Consider the following 27,950-nt stretch of genomic DNA (forward strand, 5'->3'; position numbering starts at 1 on the left):
ATTATTTATTTATTTATTTTTTGATATGGAGTCTTGCTCTGTTGCCCAGGCTGGAGTGCAATGGCACAATCTTGGCTCACTGCAACCTCTGCCTCCTGTGTTCAAGCCATTCTCTTGCCTCAGCCTACCAAGTACCCCGGACTACAGGTATGAGCCAGTATGCCCAGATAATTTTTGTATTTTTGGTGAGACAGGGTTTTACCATGTTGGCCAGGTTGGTCTCAAACTCCTGACCTCAAGTGATCTGCCTGCCTCGGCCTCCCAAAGTGCTGAAATTACAGGCGTGAGCCACCGTGCCCGGCCACAATATTTTATAATTTAATGTCAAATTTGAATGTGGGCTGGGTGCGGGGGCTCACACCTGTAATCCCAGCTCTTTGGAAGGCCGAGGTGGGCGGATGACTTGAGGTCAGGAGTTCAAGACCGGCTGGCCCACTTGTTGAAACCCTGTCTCTACTAAAAATACAAAAATTAGCCAGGTGTGGTGGCATATGCCTGTAGTCCCAGCTACTCGAGAGGCTGAGGCAGAATTCCTTGAATCCAAGAGGCGGAGGTTTCAGTGAGCCGAGATGGCACCACTGCACTCAAGCCTGGGTGACAGAGAGAGACTCCATCTCAACAACAACAGCAACAACAACAACAACAAATAATTAAATGTTCCTAATTGTAAGTTTGTTATGTTCTGTTAACCTTTTTCTTTTTCCAATGAACAATTTATGAATATTGATATATTTTTCATGATGTGAAAATTTTCAGAATTGTAAATGTTTATGGATTTAAAACTGGTTGGAAAATCACTGTCTCAAAAATGTTAATAAAGCTAACAGTCTAGCTTTATTAAAATCAATTTGACCTTTTTCATCCTCAGTTTACCCAGCTTTAAAATGGTTGCAAAGATTACTAAAAATATATGTAAGGTACTTTCATAAATTAGAAACTAAAAAGTAAAAATTGCTTTCAAAAATCTGCAATCAGCCGGGCGTGGTGGCTCAAGCCTGTAATCCCAGCACTTTTGGAGGCGGAGGAGTGCGGATCATGAGGTCAAGAGATCAAGACCATCCTGGCCAACATGGAGAAACCCTGTCTCTACTAAAATAGAAAAAATTGGCTGGGCATGGTGGCATGCACCTGTAGTCCCAGCTACTCAGGAGGCTGAGGCAGGAGAATTGCTTGAACCCGGGAGGCGGAGGTTGCAATGAGCCCAGATGGCGCCACTGCACACCAGCCTGGTGGCAGAACGAGACTGGGTCTCAAGAAAAAAAAAAAAATCTGCAATCATAATTACTTACAGTTTAATCTGGAATTTAGTACTCTATTCTATTTTCAGAGCTACTATAGAGTATGATGTCCTTTGTAGCTCCACTTTTAGCAGAATTCAACGTATTTCTTTTTTTTTTTTTTTCTTTTTTTTTTTTCATTCTACTTCTAGGAATTTAGATATAGCTGTATATATGTATAAGGATATTCATATTGCAGCATTGTATGTAATAAGATTTGAAAGGAACCTGAAAACAATTGAAGGTCCATTAATACTGAACTGGCTAACTACATTATGGTATTTTTAATTATGTTACTCATAAGCAATGAAATTCCCTATAGCCATTACAAAATAGAATCTATGTATGCATAAATTGACTGGGAAAATCAGTGTTCAAGGTAGATTGTAGAATATGTACAGTTACTTCTTTTGTATAAAAATAGAGGATATACATGTATGTGAAGGTAAATATTTACACACAATATGCAAAATGTGAATGTAAGCACTGGTAGCTATCTAGAAGAACACCCAAGGAACCGGGGCGGGGGACGGATCTGGCAGAGGCACTTCCCCGTGCCTCACTGTTTGAATTCTGAAGGGTGCAAACACGCCCTTATTGACCAGTGCTACCGGCCTCTGGTTAAAGAGGGCGCTGTAGTCACCAAAGTCTTGTTTACAAATCAGGAGTCTCAGTAAGCCAGCGTGGTTACGCCATAACGACCGGCGGTGGCACATGCGCAATAGCGAGACGCTGGAGCGCTGCGTGGGTGGCTGCCGAGTCTCTTCCGGTCTAGGGTCTTATCCTGGCACTGAGGGCGCCGGACTGGCGGTTTTGGCCGGCTTGGCATTGGGTGGGCGGCTTCTTGGGACCCACATGAGCCAGTGGCATCATCCCCGCAGTGGCTGGGGTCGGGGACGCGACTTTTCAGGACGCTCCTCCGCCAAGAAGAAGGGCGGAAACCACATCCCGGAAAGGTAAATATGTCTTGGTCCCTTGGCGTGGCCTTTCCAGCTCGTGGTTTCTGGGTCTGGGCTTCATCTTTTGTGGTCTCTGCCTGTCACTCTTGCCGTCGCAAGCTTGACTTGTCCGCCCCTTGCTTTGAGGCTTTGACCCTCTGCGCCACCCGCTGTAGCTGAAAGGGGCGATGTCTGTAAGGTCCTGTGATTTCTCCATATTCTTGTAAAAGGGAGGTTCTGGCCATTGTTCTTAGGTAAAGTACGGAAGGATTGCTTTAAGGTGGGACTGTTAGTGTTGGGGACACTCCTTAATTCCCAAGATGGAATCTCCTCAGTTCCTTGTTAACGTTGGCACGGAAAGGGTAATGGTTTGAGTTAGGAACCCAGCAGTAGTAGTGCCCTGAGATCTCACACGGAAAGTTGGTTTGTATTGTTTCCAGAAATCACAACGAACATACTTTACTTCCTAACAGGCCTCGTTTGAAATATACTCCTTTATACGTACAAATGATTAATTTTGAGACTTTGCAGTTAGGTGCAGTGAACAGTTTTTACTCCTTGCGACCATCCTCCACCATCTCATACCTCAATAAATTCTCTTCATTTTATCTCCTATCTTTTGACTGTCACTTTCTGTCAGTACCCTAATACAGGTCTTGCCTGATCTATTGCGGTTGGGTTCTAATTGCAGTGAATCTTCTGTTTGTTTTCTTCCAATCTGTTTTGTTTGTTTTGTTTTGTTTTGTTTTTGTTTTTGAGAGGGATTTTCGCTCTTTGAGTAGGATGTCTGCCAGGCTGGAGTGCAGTGGTCCAATCTCGGCTCACTGCAACCTCCGCCTCCCGGTTTCAAGCGATTCTCCTGCCTCAGCCTCCCAAGTTGCTGGGATTACAGGCGCCCGCTACCACACCTGGCTATTTTTTTTGTATTTTTAGTAGAGACGAAGTTTCACCATGTGGGTCAGGCTGGTCTCAACTCCTGACCTCAGGTGGTCCACCTGCCTCAGCCTCCCGAAGTGCTGGGATTACAGACTTGAGCCACCGCGCCTGGCCAGTTCCAAGCATTATTAAGTGAAGTTCACAGCCCCTCTTCTAGCAGGTTTTCTCTTAAAATATGGACTTGAAGTTTCCTACTAATTGAACTTGATGTCATCAGTCGTATGAAAACTAAAACCGTGAAATGAAATAATTGAATTTGAACTATTTCAGTGAGTATGTTTGTATTAATGGCACTTTAGTATCTGGTACTGGGCCAAGTTTAACAGAGATACAGGAGTTCTGGGTATCTCTGGTTTTATATAGGCCTTATTTGAGTTGTACTGTTTTGTTGGCTTGTGTTCGTTTTCATGATGGGGAAACAGGAGAGGAGGGCAGTATAGGTTGTTACTTGGTGGAGTTTAATAAGTGGAGTGGCGAAATGCAAAGCGGAGAGAAGAGAGGACATGTTGTGTGGGCTGTGATTCCCATTTTCAGGAAGTCTTAATCTATGCAAGGAAACAAGGCTGGCATACAATTTGCCTAACAAAAAAATGTATCTAATAGGTGGAAAGACTATCTCCCAGTTGGACAGCGGATGCCTGGGACTCGTTTCATTGCTTTCAAAGTTCCTTTGCAAAAGGTAAGCAAAAGTTAATTCAGTATTCTTTCAGGTATCTGAGTTCACCATGCAGAACACTGTTCTCCGCTCTATCACATTCCATTTTCTCTTTTTATAGCAAATACTTTGTAATGACCCCTTTACTATCCTGAAATGAAGTTCATAGGTACATACAATCTACTTCATATTTTAAACAAAAATACCAATTAACACCCTAACTATAATATAAAAAATAAAAGTAATTTATAATACAATAATATTTATTTCAATATATAAATGTTTGGACATGACTGCATTAAAAGACGTAGTTGCCTGTGCAATGAATTCAAGAACTACAAATGTAGACTGATCTAGGTGGCTTATATTGCTTTAGTGGTAGGAGTTTCTGTAATAGATTTCCAAACAAAACAAAGTATAATCTTCATTTGGTTAATAAGGTGATTATTATCCTGGAAAATTCAATATATATTAATGTTTTACAAAAAATACTTTGTGTTTATTTGTGAAATGGAGTTAGGTTCTAAGGCCACGCTAAATATGAACAGCTTTTTATCTATATTAATGTTGAATAGGACATCCAAAAGCAATTCAGGATGTGGGACACATTTGTAGGACTGTCCTGAATTTGGCAAGTTGTTTAGAATTTGTAACCCTTACCCACTGAATGCCATTGGGACTCCTTTCCTCCCATGGTCACAATCAGAAATATCCCCCAGATCATCAAGGTCAGGATCTCAGTGGGGAAAATCTGAAGATTGTGTTTTTGTTTAGGAAAGGAATAGGAGGGATAGGAGGGGAAAGCTTTTGACAGCCATAAAAAAGATGAGAAGGTGAAGACAAATAATTGTTTTCTAGATTCCATGTCTTATTAGACTTCCCCAGCATAGCTCAGATTAGTATTAGGAGAAGCCCACTTGAAACGTTTTGGGAATTTACTTAATTTGTGACTCATAGATCAGATTTCCTTTTTCAGCTGCTGTGTCAGCTTCTCTGCGTGTCTGGGCTTAAAAATGAGTCGTTTCAGGCCAGGCCTGTTGGATCATGTTTGTAATCCCAGTAGTTTGGGAGGCAAAGTGGGTGTATCGCTTGAGGCCAGGAGTTTTAGACCATCCTGGGCAACATTGCAAAACCCTGTCTCTACAAAAAGTACAAAAATTAACCAGGTGTGGTAGTGTGTGCTTGTAGTCTCAGCTGCTCAGGAGGCTGAGGTGGGAGAATCAATTGAGCCCAGGAGGTCAAGGCTGCAGTGAGCCGTCATCATGCCACTGTACTCCAGCCTGGGCAACAGAGCAAGACCTTGTCTCCAAAAAGAAGGTGGTGTTGGAGACAGGGAATTTTTAGGGAAGTGAAACTATTCTGTGTGATACTGTAAGAGTGGATACATAAAAGGGGTTTACATATATTAATGTATTTCACAATCCTATGCTGATGAAGTAACGGTAGTACTAATATCTCTTACTGAGTGCTTATTCTGCACTAAGCTCAGAAGATAGATGGTTACAACTAATAAATTATTTTGTAGATAATGAAACAGGCTCAGAGAAGGAAGAATCAAAACTTGAACTTAGTTCTTTCTCTCATTTTTTTTTTGGTGTGGCAAAATATACATAACATAATATGTACATACAATGCATAACATAGAATGAGTCATGCATACCTAACCTCTAGACTTTGGTGATAACAATGTGTCAAAGTTGGTTCTTCATTTGTAACAAATGGACCACACTGGTATGGAATGTGGATAGTGGGGGAGTCTGGGTGGGGTGGGGAAGGCAAAGTACACGTGGGAACTGCCTGTCCTTTTGGCTCAGTTTTGCTGTGAACCTAAAACTGCTCTGAAAACTAGGCCTTTTTTTTTTTTTTTTTTTTTTGAGATGGCATCTCGCTCTGTCGCCCAGGCTGGAGTGCAGTGGCGCGATCTTGGCTCACTGCAAGCTCTGCCTCCTGGGTTAACGCCATTCTCCTGCCTCAGCCTCCTGAGTAGCTGGAACTACAGGTGCCTGCCACCACACCTGGCTGATTTTTTTGTGTTTTTAGTAGAGATGGGGTTTCACCGTATTAACCAGGATGGTCTGGATCTCCTGACCTCGTGATCTGCCCGCCTTGGCCTCCCAAAGTGCTGGGATTGCAGGTGTGCACCACTGCGCCCAGCCAAACTAGTCTATTTTTTAAAAAGTACATTGCTGGTCCCTGAGTAGCCAGACAGATTGAGGGAACAGAGCACAAAGTTCAAAAATAAGCCACATACATAAAAGAATATTTAATGAAAGCCATCGTATATGTAGACATGTAACAAATATTTTTTTGTGAGGCTGAGACAGGAGGATTGCTTGAGCTCAGGAGTTTGAGATCAGCCTGGGCTACATGGCAAGATGGCAAGACCCTATCTCTTTTTTTTTTGAGACGAAGTCTTGCTCTGTCACCCAGGCTGGAGTGCAGTGGCGCAATCTCGGCTCACTGCAAGCTCTGCCTCCCGGGTTCATGCCATTCTCCTGCCTCAGCCTCCGGGTAGCTGGGACTACAGGCGCCCACCACCACGCCCGGCTAATTTTTTGTATTTTTAGTAGAGACGGGGTTTCACTGTGTTAGCCAGGATGGTCTCAATCTCCTGACCTTGTGATCCTCCCACCTCCTAAAGTGCTGGGATTACAGGCATAAGCCACTGCGCCCGGCCAACCCTATCTCTTTAAAAAAAAAAAAAAAAAAAAGGCCAGGTGTGGTGGTTCATGCTTGTAGTCCCAGCTACTTGGGAGGCTGACGTGGGAGGATTGCTTGAGCCCGGGAGGTGGAGGCTGCAATAAGCCATGTTTGTGTCACTGTACTCCAGCCTGGATGACAGAGCAACACCCTGTTTCAAAAAGAAAGAAAGATATATTTATAAGCACTAAATATGATAGGCACTCCACTTGGAGCTGGAGATACAGTGGTGAATAAAATCTGGGTGTTTGCAGTCTGATTAGGAGACCAACATGAAACAAATACAGAAATACACATATAGAAGTGGGCTTATTTTTTTCTTTCTGACCACTCAGGAAGAAAGGATTGTTATAACATACCTTCTGTGTTCCAGGAGAATGGAAACTTTCCTTTGAATCTCGTTATATGTTAGCATCACAGGACTTGAATAAATGCCTAATGCAGTGCAGGACTTTAAGGACATGTTTGCTCTTGTTTCATTCTCTCTGACAGAGTTTTGAAAAGAAACTTGCTCCGGAAGAATGCTTTTCCCCTTTGGATCTTTTTAACAAAATCCGAGAACAAAATGAAGAACTTGGACTGATTATTGATTTAACATATACTCAACGCTATTATAAACCGGAGGTAAGTGGAACCCTTCATTGAAAAGAACGTTCTTCATTCTGATCCTGAAATAATTTATAGTAATTCAGTAATAATTCAGTAATCATCTTGTGCTAATGTGAAGCCTGGCCTTCTTTGATGGGTAGTAAGTTTAAAAGAGAGCTAGGCCGGGCGCGGTGGCTCAAGCCTGTAATCCCAGCACTTTGGGAGGCCGAGACGGGCGGATCACGAGGTCAGGAGATCGAGACCATCCTGGCTAACACAATGAAACCCCGTCTCCACTAAAAATACAAAAAAATTAGCCGGGCGTGGTGGCGGCGCCTGTAGTCCCAGCTACTCGGGAGGCTGAGGCAGGAGAATGGCAGGAACCCGGGAGGCGGAGCTTGCAGTGAGCCGAGATCGCGCCACTGCACTCCAGCCTGGGCGACAGAGCGAGACTCCGCCTCAAAAAAAAAAAAAAAAAAGAGAGCCAAGTGATTTCTTTAATTACATGTTTTTAATTGCTGTCTCAAATGAAATTGAAGACATGAATTGAACTAAAATATTTGGCAGTAGGCTCTGTGTGTGCCTAAGAAATTCTATAAGCTTCCATATTCTATATTTTGAAAATGAAGTAAACTTATTAATACTAGCAGTGGCCTGGAGGAAAGAAAGGAATATCCAATATTTCTTAACACTTATTTTAAGCCATTGCTTGAGCATGTGTAAGCATCATGTAAAAGAAAGTTTTCTGAGTTTATGATTTCTTTTCCCAGTATCTGTTGATACAATACAGAGATTCATATGTTCTGTTGGCCCCGTTTAGCATCTTGGTGCGAAAGAATGATCCTTCTTCTGACCAGTTCCATGGCTTTTGGAAACAGTAACATCTAATATTTGTTAATATTTGTACAGCAGTTTGCCATTTAAAAAGTACTTTCAGCCGGATGCGGTGACTCATATCTGTAATCCCAGCACTTTGGGAGGCTGAGGCGGGTGGATCACCTGAGGTCAGGAGTTCGAGACCAGCCTGGCCAACATGGTGAAACCCCGTCTCCATTAAAAATTCAAAAAAATTAGCCAGGTGTGGGTGGCACATGCCTGTAATCTCAGCTACTGAGGAGGCTGAGGCAGGAGAATCTCTTGAACCTGGGAAGCAGAGGTTGCAGTGAGCCAAGATCATGCCACTGCATGACAGCCTGGGTGTCAGAGCAAGACTCCGTCTCAAAAAAAAAAAGTGCTTTCACATGTATTAACTTAGTTAATCCTCTCAACAATCCTGTGCTGATAAAGTAGCAGTTGTACTAATATCTCCTGTTGAGTGCTTTTTCTTTGCTAAGCTCAGAGGATAAAATGGTTACAATTAATACATAATTTTACAGAAGATAAAACAGGCTTGAAAAAGGATGACTTAAAACTTGAATGTAGTTATTTCTCTCTTTTTTTTAATTGAAGCACAAATTGAGGCCCTATCTTTGGAGAGTTGGAGCTTGTTAGATTGTCTCCTGAGTCCTTTTGACACAACCCTAGTAACCTTTAATCACTCTTTCTTTGCTATTTATATGAAAAAAATTCCAGGCTTATCTTGTACATTTCCTGTTCTACCCTGAACTCAGCCATTTTCCCAAGGAGCTTTGATTCCTGTTTGGTGGGAATGCTATTTAAAGATTAGAGTCTGAGTGCTAGAGGTGCTCAGTGCTCCTAGGCTCATTGTTACTAGTCTTTTTCTGTGGATGGTGCTAAGAAATATGTTTGTTTTAAAAGTACATCATGAGTTCATGCTGATACTTTCCATTTGAACTCAGAGCTTCAGTTCTAAAAGAACTGAAAGCAAGGATTTAAACAAATACTTGTACACCAGTGTTCACAGCAGCATTTTTCACAATGGCCAAAAGGTGGAAACAACCCAAGTGTCCATCAGTAGGTGAATGGATACACAAAACAGTATCTGCACACAATGGATTATCATTCAGCCATAAAAAAGAATAAATTTAATACACGCTACAATATGGGTGAACCCTAAAAACATGCTTAGTGAAATAAACCAGACACAGAGGGACAAATATATGATTCCACTTTTACGAAGTACCTAGAATAGACTAATTCACAGAGACAGAAAACAGACTAAAGGATCTACGAGGTGGGGAGAAAAGGGAATTATGGTTTAATGGTCAAAGTCTTTTTGTCGGGGATGATGAAAAAGTTTTGGGTATAGACAGTGGTGATGGTTACACAATACTGTGAATGTAATGCCGCTGAACTATACCACACTTATGGGTGGTTAAAATGATTTTCACTTAGCCTCTTCTGTCTTTATCTGTATCTACTTTTCTCCCACCCCAAGAATATCAGTTCTTACTAGTGCCTGGAATTCCCTCTGTCTCACAATTCAAATCCAAGTTCTTCTGACTCTGTTCTCTACTCTTCTACTTAAATCATAGCTGCTTTATGAAGGCACGGGCCCTTGAATTGTAAAATATTAAATGGAACTGTTTATATAATTTATAGTTAAATTTGCATTCATTCACATGGAATTTGCTTTCAATTTTGTATGCCTATTGACTATTATGTAGTTTTATTGAAAATCAAGTGATACTTTCTGGTTGAAGTAAGTGTTGGAAAAAATAGCTCTTTTATCAGAATTGCATGTTCTGATACTGGCGTATTAAGTTTGTTATAATCTCTTGGCTTATATTCTGGGTCCCCTAATTACTCTTTAATTATTTCTTTACAAATGAAATAATGCACATCTTTTATGGTTTTGCTTTATAGGATTTGCCAGAATCTGTTCCTTACTTAAAAATATTTACAGTTGGACATCAAGTGCCTGATGACGAGACTATTTTTAAATTCAAACACGCTGTTAATGGGTTTTTGAAAGAAAATAAAGATAATGGTGAGTTTTTGTTCTTATCTGAACTGCGGTGTGCATTATGAATGAGGTTGGGGATTTTTGGTATTTTTTATAGTTCTAACCTTTGACTCATTATATATGATGCTAAGATGATGAAAATGTGAGGTGGTGCTAATAGGGTAAGATGTTTTTCCTTTTGTTGATCACAAATAATTTAACTTGCTTTGGAAAGTTAAATTAGTTTTAGTGCAAAATATGAACTGAAGAACTGAACTAGCTCATCTTTCTCTCTTTTTTAATTTGAATGGGAAATATACAATAAAATTAAAATGTTATTTTTGTCTTGTATGTTCGTTAAGAAGTGAGAGGTAGAAGAAAAGATTTAAAAACTCTGAGTCTTAGAGTTATGTGAAAGAAACAAGAAAGGGCAAAGATTAGGAATGGGACAGACGCAAAACAAGAAAGAGTGCACCAGTGAAATTGCCCCTTTGTCATATGTATTTAAGCTATTTCTGCTGTTTTTCTGCTTTGAGTACAGCTGGGGAAGGATACCACCACCTCTTATTCTTCACACGGGAGAACTTCAGCCAAAGGCTGGTGCTTTCTTGTTCCTGCTTTAAGATTTACCTTACGCTTTTAAAAATGTAACTTAATAGGTTCTTTATCTTAAGGATCCAGTTGCCTTTTTCTGGTATCTACCTGCTAGAAAGAACATAATATTTGCCATATTTTAAGACTGAAGAAGCTTTTATCTTTGAAAAGCCACTGGCACCCACAGGACAAAGGCTGCATTTGTCTTCTTTCCAAATTTAGCTTGAGGAGTGTACACTTTATTACATAAATCTGACAGTAAATACTCCTTTTTAAAAAATGTGATGGAGTAGTGGAGAAAGAATAGAGACAGAGGTGGGAAGATAGGGAATGGAAGGTGAGAGGTAGAGACTGGATCAGTGGGTTTGAAGATCAAATTTCAAATTGTAACCCAGTCACTCACTTAATGTAGACACTAGCTTTTAATTATGTTAAACCTTGTTCACAGATCTTCCCCTGTACTTTAACTTTAAAACTTGAGAGGTTTGGCTTTCTCATTTGTATAAGCTGTCGTTACAGAAATACTACCTTTTAAGATATGAGGGTACAGCTGATGGCCTATTCACTGCTTCCAGGCTCTTGTGTGTGAAATTTTTATATAGCACTTCATTTGTTCTGTGAGGCTAGGAGGTCCTTATGAATACATGAGAACACATTTTTAAATCTTAGTTGTTCACATTTACACTGATTGTAGTCAGTTGGATAGACTGAACTCCATGTTGGTCTTCCGCTGAATTGTGCTGACTGTCTAAGTCTTGCAGTACCCACTACCATAGCAGGTTTGGGACCTTGTTTGTAATCAGTTTTAGCTACCTCTGCTATAATCCCTTCCCACAGATGCCAGGCTTACTGATAAAAAGAGGACACTACACTCTCCACTCTCTTCTAGAACTAGTAGGGACTGAGAAAATAAGTTGATTCAGTAAACACTGAGATCCTTTTAGATTTGTTGTTAGAGCATGAAGACACATAAGTGATAGCAGTCTTTGTTTTTTATTATAGCAGTTCACAGTTATCTAGGAAAATAAACATGTAGTGCATATGGCTTAAGATGTGGGTTAATTATAGAACAAAAAAGCTGGGCGCGGTGGCTCATGCCTGTAATCCCCGCACTTTGGGAGGCAGAGGCGGGTGGGGCGGATCATAAGGTCGGGAGATCAAGACCATCCTGGCTAACACGGTGAAACTCCATCACTACTAAAAATACAAAAAAAAAAAAAAATTAGCTGGGCATGGTGATGGGCGCCTGTAGTCCTAGCTACTCGGGAGGCTGAGGCAGGAGAATGGCGTGAACCCGGGAGGCGGTGCTTGCAGTAAGCCGAGATTGCACCACTGCACTCCAGCCTGGGCGACAGAGCAAGACTCCGTCTCGGAAAAAAAAAAAAAAAAAAAAAGGACAAAAAAGACAGTTCATCATAATAAAAGAATAAATTAAGTGCAGTGAGAATATAGAGGAGAGATTGAGGAAGGCCTGACAGGATACAACATTCAAGCTGCAGGGACAAGAATTTTGCCAGGATGAGAAAAGGACAGCCTAGTTTTGGGGATTAGGCACAAAAGGCACAGGGCTTAAAGCCATGGAGACGCAGTCTCTTGTGTGACTAGAAGATAATGTGAAAAGGCATGGAATTCATATGTACATTTTCAACAAATAATTGTATAACCTATGTTGAAGTCACTTTTCTAAAAAGTGGAAATAGAACAAAGTCCTTGCCCTTATATACTTTACATTCTAGTAGGGGAGAGAAATAACCTAATAAATATATGGAATATATATGGTGATAAGTGCTTTGGAGAATAACAAAACACGATAAAGGGGTGAGGGAAGAGGTGAGTGATTAGGAAGGCCTCTTTATGAAGATGTCATTTGGGCAGAACCTTAAAGGAAGTAATGAACCAAGCCATTGAGTGTCTGGGGAGGAGTGTTCTAAGGCAGAGGGAACAGCAGGTGCAAAGTCCCTGAGGCATGACTATGCTAGGCATGTTTGAGGAATGTTAAAGAGCCCAGTGTGGCTGGAGTGGAGTGAGTGAGGGTAAGAGCAGGAGAAACAGGATCAGAGAGGTTGGGGGTGGGCAGAAGAGAGGTGGATCATATAGACCCTTGTAAATCATAGTTAGGATCATTGTGAACTTAGATCAGTTGGAAAGACAGATTGATATCAGTTTATGAAGGATTCTAAATGCCATGCTAAATTTGGGCTTCATGTTATGCTAAATTGAGATTTTTAAGCAAAAACAACCCAGCCAGGCTTATGTTTTAGAAAGATAACATCTGCCATATGGAGGATCAGTTGAGATGGAAGTAGGGAGATTAGTTTGTTGTAGTAATCCAGGCAGGCAATGATGAGTGCCTTCTTTTTTCTTTTCTTTTTTTTTTTTTGTTTTTTTTTTGAGACGGAGTCTCACTGTATCACCGAGGCTGGAGTGCAGTAGCACCATGTTAGCTCACTGCAACCTCCATTTCCTGGGTTCAAGCAATTTTCCTGCCTCAGCCTCCCGAGTAGCTGGGATTACAGGCACCCACCACCACACACACGGCTAGTTTTTATATTTTTAGTAGAGATGGGGTTTCGCCATATTGGCCAGGCTGGTCTCGAACTCCTGACCTCAAGTGATCCACCCATTTCGGCCTCCCAAAGTGCCGGGATTACAGGCGTGAGCCACCGCCCCCAGCCAAGTGCCTTATTTTTTATTTTATTTTATTTATTTTTTGAGTATCTGGGATTACAGGCATCTGCCACAAAACCCGGCTAATTTTTTGTACTTTAGTAGAGATGTGGTTTCGCCATGTTGGCCAGGCTGGAAAGTGCTGGGATTACAGGCATGAGTCACCACACCTGGCTGATGAGTGCCTTCTTTACCAGACGCTACCTAGTCACGGACACAGATTTTGCAAAGATAAACTACATGTTTTTTATTTAATTCCTCATATAATTTTTTAAATTATATGAAGACTTAAATTCTTCATATAAGCTTTTAAAAGGATGGACTAAGAAATACTGCGGTATAATGTAATCTTAGACTTGATTCTAGTCTTGTACTGTTTGCCTGCTTTGACTTACATCTCCAAGCCTTGCCTTTTCATTGTAAAATGTGAATAGTGCTATTTACCTGAGTGCTTCACAGAGCAAGTAGACCTGTGGCGTGTGTGGAGCACTGAACAAGAGAAGGAATAGAAGTTCTTTGGGAACTCAAGAGTACTATGGAAACTGTCCTTAATATTCAATATCAAGAGTGAAGGCATTTCATTTGTTTCATTCAGAAATTTCATTCTTCTCTTAGCCTGTTGTTGCTTTCACTCCCTTTTTGTGTAATTAAATCAGTTGCTGATGGGCATTCTGTTTGAAGATAGACGGGTTTGTCTCATTGCAGTTTTAGCTGTTAGTGTCTGACCAGGCCTGCAGTTTACATCACTGAGTCTAATTGGGACTATGCAAAGTTTCCCAGAAGCAGTGAGTTTTGACTTTCTGTTAGATGATTCTTTATAGTATGTTCCTAGAAAAAACAATTCCTCTTGAGAGTTATTCATTTTCAGGGCAGTGATAATGTTATACACTTGTGTATCTACTTCAGTTACTTAAACCTGTATTTTCTTTTTATAGACAAACTTATTGGTGTCCACTGTACTCATGGTTTAAACAGGACCGGCTACCTTATTTGCAGGTAAGTTGCCAACCCCAGAGGCAGACCATTTTAAAGTTGTTTTTGTCTGTTTACAATGGTAATGTAAGCTTGTTGTAAAAAATGCAACCGGTATTAGAAATACATGAAGTAGAAGGCAGTCTTGCTCCCCACCCAGAGATTACCACCATTAATAATTTAGTACACATCTTTTCAGACTTTAAAAATGCAGATACAAGTGTACATGTTATTGAATGGTATAATAGTTAGATATTCTGTTTTTTAATTTAATACGTGATAGACATCTTTCTATGAAAATACTTGGACTCATTCTTTTTAAGGGCTGCGTTGTTCTTTGCCTACCGATGAACACAAAAGTCAGAAGTTTTTGATATTATAAAACATTGAAGTAGTAAACATTTATATGTAAATATTTTTGAATACATATGCCGTAGCCCCGGAGGTAATTTCACTCAAAATAGAATTTCTGAATCAAATAGTATGTGTCCTTAACGCTTTTTATGGATGTTGCCACACTGCACTGAGTTATGTTTGTTCATTCAGAAAATATCTCCTGAGCATCTATTATGTGTAGGCACTGTGCTGGGTGCTAGCAAAGAGACTCTAGCTGCTCTTTGTGCATCCTAACAGTCTAGGGAGGGAGTAGATATTAAAGAATCACACACATGCCTATAGCATTACAACTCCAACAAGTGCTGAGAAGGAGAGTGATGTGGTACAATGAGAGCGTAGAATATGGAGGATTTGACTTCAACAAGAGGGCTAGAGGTTTCTGTGGGAAGGTCTGAGCAAATATCTGAAGTATGAGTAGGTGTTGACCAGGTAGGGATGTCGTGGAGAGAATTCTGAACCTAAGGATCAGCAGAGACCATGTAACAGGAAAACATACTGTGTTGGAGGAGCTGGCCAGGGAGACTGGGCCATGGGAGTAGCATGGCATTAAAATGGAGCTGGAAATATGGGTAGGAGCTAAAACCATGCAGAGCTATGTTTAGGGTTTTAGTCACTACCTTAAGAGCAAGAGAAAACCATTGAATTTTTTTTGTTGGGGATGAGTGTGGGGAATATATACAAATTTGTATTTTCAGCCTATCATTTTGCTGTTGAGTGGAGAATACACTGCAGAGGGAAAGAGGTAGAAGCAAGGAGACAAGTTGGGAGGTGTTTGTAGGAATTGAGGCATAATGATGGATTGGACCAGGGCATGGTGGTCATTTTGGTGGAAAGATACAGATATATTCTATAGAGATATTTAGGTAATATTGTTGTCAGGAGTTGGTGGTGAATTGAAGATAAGAGTATGGAAGAAGTGGCTGACAGTGATGGTGACTTCCAAGTTTCTGGCCCTTCTGTTGGTTATACAGTATTTTTTAGATATAATGTTAATATTTTTCCCAATTTGTCTTTTGTTTGTTGTTGGTTTCTGATACTCTGTCATATTATGGAAGTCTCTATTTTTAGTGTATAAAGTGTTTTGATAAAAAATGATTCTGCATTTTCTTTCCTTTTATTAAATTACATTAATGTAAATAAAAATATAAATAGATTTTCTGGAGTTGGGTCATCCTTGCAGTCTTGAAAAATGTCTTTTTGTGGTCATAGTATGTCATTCTTTAATAACTGCTGGATTTGATATGCTGATATTTTCTTAGGATTTTTATATCTATGTCTGTAAGTTGAAATTGGACCTTTTTTGAAAAAACTTCATTTTTTTCTTTTCGTATATATAAATGACCCAAATTATGTTGTTTTGTTAGATATTTGATTGATGTAGAAGGCATGAGGCCAGATGATGCAATTGAATGTAAGTATGAGGGTTGTCACTATTTTTCCCTTTTTATTAAAGTTAAAGGTGGAAATGTAGAAGAATTTCTCAAATTTTGGAAAAAAAGAAGTTTGTAATTCGTTTGTTCCAGTATAAGATAGTCTTGCCAAAAGTCTATAGATGTATGTGGAAGTAGTGAGATATAACAGCTTGAATAGTGAATTTCAGCTTAATTTGCTTTTTCTGGAAGGATTTGCTTTTTGTACAGTTATTTCTAACAGTTTATCCTCTCCTCAGTATTCAATAGGTGCCGGGGACATTGCTTAGAAAGACAAAACTACATTGAAGACCTTCAGAATGGTCCTATCAGAAAGTAAGTCTTATGTTACATATGTGAGATTTGTGGTCAGGGAGATCTCTTTTTATATAATTTAAGTTGCATATATCCATTCTTCTGGTAACTGGTTTATTTGGCGGGGGGAGACATAAACAAACAGGAATGGGAGAAGGAAGAAATTGTTACTTTCATATGCCAAAGTATAGTCACTAAATTGACTACTAAATTTGGAAACCAGTAATATTGTGTGGAAATATTCTCTTTAAGGAATTGGAATTCCAGTGTACCCAGGTCAAGTTTTGAAGACTCAGCACATCTCATGCAACCAGTCCACACCATGAATAAGCCTGTTAAACGAGGACCTAGGTATAATCTACATCAGATCCAGGGTCACTCAACTCCTCGACATTTCCACACCCAGACCCAAAATTTGCAACAATCAGTCAGGTACCTCTCTCTGCTGTCCCTTTTCTAGAATTGAGATAGAAATTAATACTATAATTAATGAAAACATGTTATGATACTGATGAGGAATTCTTTTTTTCTTTTTTTTTGGAGACAGAGTCTTGCTCTGTCGTCCAGGCTGGAGTATGGTGGCACAGTCTCGGCTCACTGCAACCTCCACTTCCTGGGTTCAAGCAATTCTCCTGCCTCAGCCCCCTGAGTAGCTGGGACTACAGGCCCCCGCCACCACACTCGGCTAATTTTTTGTATTTTTAGTAGAGATGGGGTTTCACCATGTTAGCCAGGATGGTCTTGATCTCCTGACCCTGTGATCCACCCGCCTCAGCCTTCCAAAGTGCTGGGATTATAGGCGTGAGCCACCGCACCCGGCCGATAAGGAATTCTTGCTGATCAGTTTGAACCAGGAGATATTATTCTGCTCTGTATTTTGCATTTAGCACTGGAAAATCAGTTACAGGACAGGGAATATGTGACTTTTCAGAGGCAATTCGGAAAGGGACTTAGAAATTTTCATTGATTTTAAACTTAAGCCAAGAGTTTGATGTGGCTATCAAAAAGGATCTTACATTCTTAGGCTACATTCATGTAGTATAGTTTTTAGAATAAGGAAGATTGTTATTTAAGGAGTTGATATGAATTATAAGAAAAATAATAAAATCCTAATAGAGAAATTGCAAAGGATCTGAACAGATATACAGCAAAAGTATTTTCACTTGGAAAATAGGGAAAGCCTCGGTATGGTTAAAGCGGTACATTAGTATGAGTTCTCCAGAATGATAGGACCAGTAGAGGGATGGATGGATGGATGGATGATGGACGGATGGATGGATGGATGGATGGATAGATGGATGGATAGATGGATGGATGGATGGATGGGTGGGTGGGTGGGTGGGTGGATGGGAGGAGGGGCTTTTTTATTTGGGGTATCAGCTTATGCATTTTATGAAAGCTGAGAAGTTTCATAGTAGGCTGTCTGCAAACTGGAGAACCAGGGAAGCTCGTAGCATTCTGTCCAACTCAGAAGGCCTCAGAACCAGGGAAGCCAGTGGAGTAACTCTCAATGCAAGGCTGAAGGCCTGGGAATCTGGTAAAGGTTAGAGGACACTGGTGTGAGTCCTCAAGTCCAAAGGCCATGAAGCCTGGAGTTCTGATGTCCAAGAGTAGGAGAAGGTAAGGTATTCCACCTCCAGGAGAGAGCACAATTTGCCTTTCCTCTGCCTTTTTGTTCTATCCAGGCCCCCAGCCTGTTGGGTGGTACCTACCCATACTAAGGGTGGATCCTCCCACCTACTCACACACCAGTATCCTCTGAGCACACCCTCACAGACACTCCCAGAAATAATACTTTACCAGCCGTCTAGGTATCTCTTAACCCAGTCAAGTTGGCACCTAAAATTAACCATCACAAATAGCAAGGTATTATTCTTTGCCTATTAATTTAGCAACAGTTTTGTTTGTTTGTTTTTGGAGACAGAGTCTCACTCTGTCACCCAGACTGGAGTGCAGTGGTGCAATCTTGGCTCACTGCAACCTCCACCTCCCAGGTTCAAGCAGTTCTGCTTCAGCCTCCCGAGTAGCTGGGATTACAGGCACCACCACCACGCCCAGCTAATTTTTGTATTTTCTTTTTTTTTTTTTTTTTTTTTGAGACGGAGTCTCGCTCTGTAGCCCAGGCTGGAGTGCAGTGGCCGGATCTCAGCTCACTGCAAGCTCCGCCTCCCGGGTTCACGCCATTCTCCGGCCTCAGCCTCCCGAGTAGCTGGGACTACAGGCGCTGCCACCTCGCCCGGCTATTTTTTGTATTTCTTAATAGAGACGGGGTTTCACCGTGTTAGCCAGGATGGTCTCGATCTCCTGACCTCGTGATCCGCCCATCTCGGCCTCCCAAAGTGCTGGGATTACAGGCTTGAGCCACCGCGCCCGGCCAATTTTTGTATTTTCATAGAGATGGGGGTTTCACCATGTTGGCCAGGCTGGTCTTGAACTCCTGACCTCAGGTGATCCGCCTGCCTCAGCCTCCCAAAGTGCTGGGATTAAACAGGCATGAGCCGCCTCGCCCAGCCAGTTTCGCAACAGTTTTTGATAAGCACTCCATTGTGGTTGTCAGGCTGGACCTGGATTTGCATCTTGGCTCTGTTACTTGCCTGCTTTGTGATCTTGGATAAGATACTTAGCCTATCTACATTTACATTTTTCCATCAGTCAGATAGATATTTTAATAATACATACCCCATAGTGGTTGTTACTGACAGTTAACATGAATTTAAACAGTTTGGCACATTGTAAACACTTCCAAAAATACATTGCCATTTTTAGGCCAGGCGCATTGGCTCACACCTGTAATCACAGCACTTAGGGAGGCCAAAGTGGGAGGACTGCTTGAGCCCAGGAGTTTCAGACCACCCTGGGCAACATGCTGGAATCCTGTTTTTGTTAAAAAAAGGAAAAAAAAAAAACCTTAAAAAAAACTGACATTTTAAAAAGATGAAAACAAACATTTCAAAAACATGTTGCTTACAGCATTGAAAATTGACATAAGCCTTTTGAAGCACAATTTCAAGAACCATAAAAATACTTTACCTAGTGATTTCATTCTGAGACTAAGGAAATACTTCAAAATACAGAAAAAACTATATTAATCATTCAGTACATTTCTCAAACTCCCTACCGTGTGTCAGATGCTGGGCTAGCTCAGGATACAGTAGTATATGTTTTTCAATGTTAATCCCAGCATTATTTGTGGTTGTGGAAAAACTTGTAACTGCTGTATTTCTAACAGTGGAGAATGTAGCTAAATAATCATATCCATACTGTAACATTTTATAAAGCCACTGAAAGTGTTAGCTCATTTATGATAAGTGAAAATAATAGGCTGTGATTCAACAGTCAGAAAAATATGCTAGGGAAAAGAACAAAAGGAAATACTAACTAATTGAATTATAGTAAGTGGGATTGAGGGCTCTGCAGTGGGGGGTTAGTTTTTCTTTTCTCAGATTTCCAAATTTTCTTTTTTGAGAAGGAGTTTTGCTCTTGTTGCCCAGGCTGGAGTGTAATGGTGTGATCTCAGCTCACTGCAACCTCCACCTCCCAGGTTCAAATGATTCTCCTGCCTCAGCCTCCCAAGTAGCTGGGATTACAGGCGCCTACCACCACACCCAGCTAACTTTATAATTTTAGTAGAGACGGGGTTTCTCCATGTTGATCAGGCTGGTCTTGAACTCCCAACCTCAGGTGATTCGCCTGCCTTGGCCTCCCAAAGTGCTGGGATTACAGGTGTGAGCCACCACACCCAGCCCCAGATTTTCTTTTGTACAATTATATGAGATTTTTTGATCTTGCTTTTCAAACAAGTAAATTTAAATCCTAATTTTTCAAATTTGTTGCATGTAGTATGCTTAAAGTTTTTCACACTTTTTAATTAATTTATGTATGTTTATAAAGTGGAAGCAGCTGTTTTCAGTACTAAATAGCTTATTCTATCTTATGTCAACCCTGCCAGACTTTGTGAGAGAAAGTATTTAATTAGAATAGTATGGGCGTGCATTTATCTCTGTAGGGAAAGGTGGAAAGGCTTCTGGGAATCCACGGTGTGCCAGAGCATTGTAGGAAATTGAAATGTATTTTCTTAATTTAGCTTCATAACAGCTCGTGAAGGTGAAAAGTATTATTAGTCCCATTTTATAAAGAAGTTAGGGAAATAAAAATTAAGTGTTTTATCTGCTAAGGTCACACAGGTAGAAAACAGTAGAATATATATTATTTTGTATATTTATAAATTTAAAGTATTTTATGAAAATATAAATTTAAAATAAATAAAAATTATGGTACTAATCCTAGTAATGGCTTATTACTTTTTGTTTTGCTTTAAGAAAATTTTCACAGAATCCACATGTTTACCAGAGAGGCCATCTCCCTCCTCCTGGTCCTCCTGGAGAGGACTGTTCACGCAGGAGGTACTCTTGGAATGTGAAGCCCAATGCCAGTCTGGCAGCCCAGGATAGAAGAAGGTGGTATCCTGACAATTACTCTGGACTCTCCTATCCAGCCTATTGGGAATGGACCCAGTGATACAAACCTGTCCTGGAATTCTACCTAGAGACCAGAGCTGGCCTGAATATTACTGGTGTGACTTTAATTAGTTCAGGTCTAATCAGGTTTCTTTAGTGTTCCCTTATGTATTCAAGCTTAAGGAAAACTTGCATTGCTGTTTACCTCTTTGCTGATAAATTTGCAGTAATTACAGCATTGCAGGAAAAAAAAAATCTGTTATTCCAGTCTTAAATTTTTCTAAAGGAAGACAATATTTTAGAACTAAAGAGTTAAGAACTTCCCTTGCAAATTATTTTTTAAAATTCTATCTTGTTTTTCTGTGTATTTCTTTCTGACTAGACTTGTGACATGCGTGTGTTTATGTACAGAAATTTTTAGTGTTTCTGGTATGTTCTGTTATTGACCCAAAGGCCATCTTTATTTTCTATAACTGTTCAAAATTTATATTAAAATCTACTTAGGAGATAATTTATTTAGAACCTAGTTACTACCTGTAATTAGTTGTAGTATTTTTGTGTTTAGATATTTCTGTCTTTGGTAGTCAGTTGTGGGATTTGACCAACTTCCTTTGACTGAATTGTCAGATATACCGTCTCACACAGGAATGGATGAACTTTTAGGGATTGTCAATTGAGCAAGAGAGACTGACTGATAAACCAGATTGCTGGTTTATTCAATTATAGTGAGTGATTTACTTGGCAGGGTAATTGTTATCAACTGGGTAGAACTATCCAGAAAACTTGAAAACTTTTGTAGATTATAAAGGTGATGAACCAAGTAGAATATGTCCATTTAAAGGCTGTGGATATCTGGCAAGACTACTGTATTGTTGCTCCGTTGTTGAATATAACCTCCTGGGATCTTTCTCCAGTTGCCTCTCCTCTTACAGTGGAGTTGTGGTTTTGTGGTTTACCCTTTTTTTTTTTTTTTTTTTTTTGGAGAAAGGGTCTTGCTCTGTCACCCAGGCTAGAGTGCAGTGGTGCCATCTAGGCTCACTGCAACCTCCGCCTCCTGGGCTCAAGTGATCCTCCCACCTCAGCCTCCCTAGTAGCTGGGACTACAAGTGTGGACTACAATGCCTGGCTAATTTTTTTTTTTTTTTTTTTGAGACAGAGTTTCGCTCTTTTTGCCCAGGCTGGAGTGCAATGGTGCGATCTCGGCTCACCGCAACCTGTGCCTCCCGGGTTCAAGCGATTCTCCTGCCTCAGCCTCCCAAGTAGCTGGGATTACAGGCATGTGCCACCACCCCGGCTAATTTTGTATTTTTAGTAGAGATGGGGTTTCTCCATGTTGGTCAGGCTGGTCTTGAACTCCCGACCTCAGGTGATCCACCTGCCTTGGCCTCCCAAAGTGCTGGGATTACAAGCGTGAGCCACCGCACCCGGCCTGTGTTTTTTTTTAATAGAGACCAGGTTTTGCTGTGTTGCCCAGGCTGGTCTCAAACTCCTTAGCTCAAGCGAATCCACTCACATCAGCCTCCCAAAGTGTTGGGATTACAGCCATGAGCCACTATGCCTGGCCTACCTTCACTTTTTCCTAGTTGTCTCTTCTGCTTCTATACCTGTGGAACACACAGACCGATCGTTGGGGAGGGTCATTGTTTTTAGTTGCAGAGGAAGCCAGAAACTTCTCTTTGATGGCTCAAAGAAGTGTCTCATCATCATAACACATAGTAAGCCTCAGTAAATACTTGATGAATACTTGAGCAACCTGGCTTCATTTTTTAATTATTTTTATTTGTTTGTTTATTTATTTTTAAATTTTTGGTAGAGATAAGGTCTCACTTTGTTGCCCAGGCTGGTCTTGAACTCCTGAGCTCAAGCGATCCTCCTGCCTTGGCCTCCCAAAGTGCTGGGATTACAGGCATGAGCCACCATGCCCAGCCATTGGCTTCATATTTTAAAGCATTTGATGTTGAGGATTTGTGTTACTGATTGTCTGATGTTGCACATGACAGTTATTTTCTCTTCTCTTATCTATTAACATCTGGACCCTGATCTTAAGGAGATACTGTAGCTCAGCTGTTCTTGGCTGTACCTGATTAGCTCAGGTTGCTGTTGTAGAACACTAAAAGTTAGGTTCGTGTACCCGACGCACAGTAAGCCAAACACTGACATATTAATGCTTAGAAAGGTTTATTCAATTTGGCCAAAGTATGAGGGCGGGAGAAGCAGATTCTCAAATATGACCTTCCTTTGCACGTAATTGGGGGCTTTCCTTGATGATCAAAGCTGCTCGTGTCCCTCGGCCAGTCAGACTTCTGGATGCCATCAAGAAGGTCAGTGTGACCTAAGGATCATTGTTCTTTAAAAGAAAAACAAGTATATTAATCGTGCAAGCAGCACCTGGGGGTTAGGATTCGGAGTTAATCACTTGTTAGTGACTACTCTCTACCAAAATGACTACGTGCAAGCAATCCTGCCTGCAGGAAGTTAAGGACAGAGAAGGAAAAATAAGTAAAATAAACATCTGATGATTTTTATAGTATAGACTGGGTTACAGTATCCCCACTGACAGTGTTCCATTCCTCAATCTTGAGTTGGGGTGTTGACTCAGTCTAATTACTTCCCGCTGACAAGGGGCATTCCTAGGGGGCTGAGGAATGGAACTTATTTACGTGCAGTTGAAAAATATTCACATGTCCTGGGACTTAGGCAAGTTTGTTGTAACATTGTTGAACAGAGTGTCAGGAGCTTCAGAAGGGGAATCCTGCAATCCCACATACATAGTGCAGCAGCAATATAATCCACAACCAAGGAGTGTTCCTGTTCCTATAGTCATAGCCAGAATTACCAGTAATTTTTTCCACCAAGAGGGTACTGACCGGAAGTATGAAGATAATCATTGGCTTAGTGACATCATGAGGTTGGACATAGCATCAGTTTGTACATATCTTGAAGGGCCATGGTGATGTTTCCTGAATTGTCTGGAATGTACGCATAGCATTCAGTTTTCATTATGGCACAAGTTCTCCTTGTGCAGCCGTGAAGACATTGAGGGCCATGTGGTTCTACAAAACTGCTTTTCTCATCATAGTCATCTGAGAGGTGACTAAAGAGATGCCTTTGAATGTATCCTTCAGCACATGCTGGGTATAATTTGTTAGGATCTCAACATGTCAGATAACATTTTCTAAACTAACTTGGAGAACAGAAATGGAGAGGAGATGGTCATACGAGTGGAAAACCGACTTGGTCCATTGGTGCAACACATTTGGGAAATTTCCAGGTTGTCCATTGGTTTTTGCCAAATGACCCTGGACCTGTGGGAATCCCAGAGCGTATTGTCCTATCCAGCCAATGGGTAATCAGGGCCAAAGGTTAGTCCCACATAGCCATTGCATTCCATATGAAGCTAGCCGTTTGAATTCCTGGTCTGTGTCCAGTTGGTAGCAAACCAGTCAGTCTGTTGCAGCCCTGAGGCATGTTCACATTGGTGGGGGGAGCATCCAACCCATATTCTTAGTGATATTTGGCCAGTTATCATAAGAATGCTGGGGGTTTTTTTGTTCCCAATGTAAAGGGGCAATTTGATTTATGTGGCCAGTGGCAGGGTAAGGGTAAGGGAGCACAATCATTCAAAGATAATCATCCCAAGCTTGATAAAAACCTTCCTCAGTACAGCGGCTGTTAATAGCCAAAATTTGGGGGGCTGCCAAGGGAAATTCCTTCAGGAGAGGAGGAGTGTATTCAAAAGTTTGTTGAACAGTCTGACTTATAGTAAAAGATTTTCTGTGACCTGGGTTGTGAAGGGTTATATTAATGCCAGGCCATAGCCTTACATTTCTCCTGTTAGCACACCAGAGACCTGATTTTCTTTGGAATAGTTTTTCATAAAAGTTTGTTACTGTACCCAGTTGTTTCCTTGTAAGAGCAAGACCCACCAAGGTAATACCAAAGTGCTAGAGATAGGTAACAGCCCTCCAACCCTACGAGCTTCTGTAGGCTATCTGCATCATGTGCCCATTGTAAGAAAAGATTGGTTTCAGCGGACACCGTTAAGCCATAAAGTACTGTGGTGCTTAGCAAGAAGGCTTTACTTCTCTGTGGATGTTTTGTTGAAAAGCAGCTTCAGGTTTTTAGTTGGTTCACATGTCCATTCAGGTCTATTAACCTGGTAGGTCGTGCTGGCGGGGGAGGCAATTTTTATCCAGGTATAATGTACCCACGGTTTAACTCCTGCCCAGTTGATGAATGTGTGGTCAGAAGGACCTCACAGGGTCTTACCCTTTGAGGGGCTAGTTGGTGATCCAGTCCATTCTCCCTCCAGGTTTTAAGTAGGACTTGGTCTGTAGCCTAGAAGGGGTGAAGTAGCATGTCCGTGGGGAAGAAGCAAACTCATGAAGAGAAGTCGATATTTCATTTAGTAATTTTAAATAATATCTAATAGCTCCTTCCCTTTCTAAGAATTTATAGCCTGATCTTAGCCCCAAGGTGGCTAGGAAAGGTCTCTCATACATAATTTCTAAAGGGCTCAACTAGAGCCTGTTTCAGGGAATGACCCAAATCCTCAGCAGGAGATGAGGTAGTACTTTGTCCCAAGTTAGATTAGTTTCCTGGCACACTTGAGCAGCAGTTGTTCCTTTTTGTTTTTTGAGACAGAGTCTCACTGTGTTACCCAGGCTGGAGTGGAGTGGCACGATAGCGGCTCACTGCAACCTCTACCTCCCGGGTTCAAGCAATTCATGTGCCTCAGCCTCCCAAGCAGCTGGGACTAGGGCATGTGCCTCCAAGTCCGGCTAATTTTTTGTATTTTTAGTAGAGATGGGGTTTGCCATGTTGGCCAGGCTGGTCTCGAACTCCTGGGCTCAAATAATCCGCCTGCCTCGGCCTCCCAAAGTGCTGGGATTATAGGCATAAGCCACCACACCTGGCCTAGTTGTTCTTTAAATAGTTTGAATCCGTTTTTTCAGTCTTTCCGGTGGGCTGTGGCTGTGCTGCATGAAGTTTTCATTCCGTGTCTAGGACTTGAGACACTTCCTGTACTACCTGAGAGATGACCACCACACCACTGTCACTCTGAATCGTCAAAGGGAGTTCATACTGGGGAGTTATCCCTTTAGTATAGTGTGGGCCACTTCAGCTCCCTTTCTGTTCAGATAGGGTATGCCTCTACCCATCCTGTAAATGTGTCTACAAAAAACAAAACGATGTTTTTTGTACAAAAAGATGTCCTGTAGCATCCAGGCACCCGTGACATTGTGATGAAATTAACTTGCCAGTCCTTGCATGGAGAGTTTCCTCGATATTGTACCCCCAAACAGGGGTGGGGTCCAGTTTTAGGGCAGTTTGGGCACAAAGCATGCATTGATGGATCACATTTTGAATGATCCGTTGCATGTCAGGGCCAGTCAAGAACTCACATGCCATTGAAGGGTTGCATCTCTTCTGTAATGGGTGCTTTGATGAAACGGGCTCACTGTGTCTTTAAGGAGGGCACTGGGAACCAATATGATACCTTCCGGATTACATTTCCAGCCTGGATGGGCCAGGGCTGGGATGTGAATCCCCATTCCTTGGCTCACTTTAAATCTCCTTTGGTATAGCAAGGTTGGAACTTGGTCAGATCCATGTGAGGTATTAATGGGACTAAGAAAGCCTCAAAGTCCAATGTTTTTGTGGCTTGCTTGGCTGCCAGGTCGGCAAGTTGATTTCCTTTGGCTATTCGGGAGTCTCCTTTTTGCTGGCTGGGACGGTGGATGATAGCCACTATTAGAGGGGGCAATTACAGATTTCTTTTTTTTTTTTTTTTTGAGATGGAGTCTCTCTCTGTTGCTCAGGCTAGAGTGCAGTGGCACAATCTCGGCTCACTGAAACCTCTGCCTCCTGGGTTCAAGTGATTCTCCTGCCTCAGCCTCCTGAGTAGTTGGGACTATAGGCACATGCCACCATGCCTGGCTAATTTTTGTATTTTTTGGTAGAGACGAGGTTTCACCATGTTGGCCAGGCTGGTCTCGAACTCCTGACCTCAGGTGATTCACCCACCTCAGCCTCCCAAAGTGCTGGGATTATAGGTGTGAGCCACCATGCCCGGCCTTTTACAGATTCTAATAAGGCCAAAATATCAGAAGTATGTTTGATTTCTTTATTTTTGCTAGTCAAAAGACCTCTACATAGCTCCGTGGGCATGTGCCACCAAGAAAACATATTGGGAGTCTATATAAATATTCATAATTTTTTTCTTACCCCATTGGAGGGCATGCATAAGGGCACCTTGGCCCACTGAGCTGAGGTGCCTAGCAATAAGGCTTTGGCTTCCTTAATTCCTTTTAAGGTAATGACCTCAAATTCAACATGATGATGTCCATGGTCTATGAAGCTGTTTGCATCTGTGAACAGTCCTAGTTTGGAGGGCAGCAGGGGCTGATCTGCCAGGTCTTGTTGCCTTGGAAAGACCTGTTCATTAATTGGAAGACACTTATGTATGGGCCCTGGCTCCTTCTCTGGAGGTATTAAGGTAGCAAGGTTAAGAACTGAGAACACCTTTAACTTCACCTCTGGATTGTCAAGGAGGATGGATGGCTTGGTATTTTCGCAACCTCTCAGAGGTCAGCCAATACCCACCTTTTTGCTGTAAGAGAGGGGAAATGTGATGCAGTGTGTGGACAGTGATGAGCTGAGCTAGAGTTAGCTTTTCAGCCTCCTAGAAGAGGTTGCAAGTTGCAGCCACTGCTCGGAGGCAGGGGGACCAACCCTCGCCACCAGGTCAAACTGTTGAGAGAAATAGGCAGTCAGTCTTCAATCAGTTGCCAAGCTTTGAGTTAGGACTCCCGAGCCCATGGCTTGTTTTTTGTGCACAAATAAATTAAAGGGCTTTCTTAAATCTGGAAGGCCCAGCACAGAGGCAGTCTTTAACTTTTCTTTGACTTTATTTATTTTGACATGGAGTTTCATTCTTATCACTCAGGCTGGAGTGCAGTGGCGCGATCTCAGCTCACTGCAACCTCCGCCTCCTGGATTCTCTAGCCTTAACCTCCTGAGTAGCTGGGATTACAGGCACCCACCACCATGCCTGGATACTTTTTGTATTTTTTAGTAGAGACGGGGTTTAGCCATGTAGGCCAGACTGGTCTCGAACTCCTGACCTCAAGTGATCTGACTGCCTCAGCCTCCCAAAGTGCTGGGATTACAGGCATGAGCCACTGTGCTCAGCCTCTTT

General features: G+C 41.5%; 1 protein-coding gene and 1 long non-coding RNA gene across 6 annotated transcripts in view; both read left to right on the forward strand.

The window, feature by feature from the left end:
* Positions 1–1,933: 1,933 nt before the first annotated feature.
* The window catches only part of DUSP11 (dual specificity phosphatase 11), a 41,000-nt gene continuing 14,983 nt past the window's right edge, over positions 1,934–27,950 (forward strand). For 2 of the 5 annotated variants that reach the window (XR_003722109.2, XM_028832373.2), the window contains exons 1-8: positions 1,939–2,233; positions 3,755–3,830; positions 6,999–7,130; positions 9,861–9,984; positions 14,136–14,196; positions 15,933–15,979; positions 16,238–16,313; positions 16,545–16,724. Coding sequence is in view for 4 of the 5 variants with exons in the window: in XM_028832373.2 (XP_028688206.1) it covers positions 1,992–2,233; positions 3,755–3,830; positions 6,999–7,130; positions 9,861–9,984; positions 14,136–14,196; positions 15,933–15,979; positions 16,238–16,313; positions 16,545–16,724 (938 nt within the window). In the remaining variant the exon portion in view is untranslated. Of the gene's footprint in view, positions 2,234–3,754; positions 3,831–6,998; positions 7,131–9,860; positions 9,985–14,135; positions 14,197–15,932; positions 15,980–16,237; positions 16,314–16,544; positions 16,725–16,839; positions 17,400–20,611; positions 21,261–27,950 lie in introns of those variants that run through there. The other 3 variants (XM_001105622.5, XM_077959388.1, XM_077959389.1) reach the window with 3 other exon arrangements.
* On the forward strand, positions 21,707–27,907 carry LOC144333744 (uncharacterized). Its single transcript, XR_013402710.1, has 2 exons — positions 21,707–21,855; positions 25,510–27,907. It is a non-coding gene; the product is annotated as an uncharacterized LOC144333744 (long non-coding RNA).

The sequence above is a fragment of the Macaca mulatta genome, chromosome 13, assembly GCF_049350105.2.
Source record: "Macaca mulatta isolate MMU2019108-1 chromosome 13, T2T-MMU8v2.0, whole genome shotgun sequence".
Classification (NCBI taxonomy): Eukaryota; Metazoa; Chordata; class Mammalia; order Primates; family Cercopithecidae; genus Macaca; species Macaca mulatta.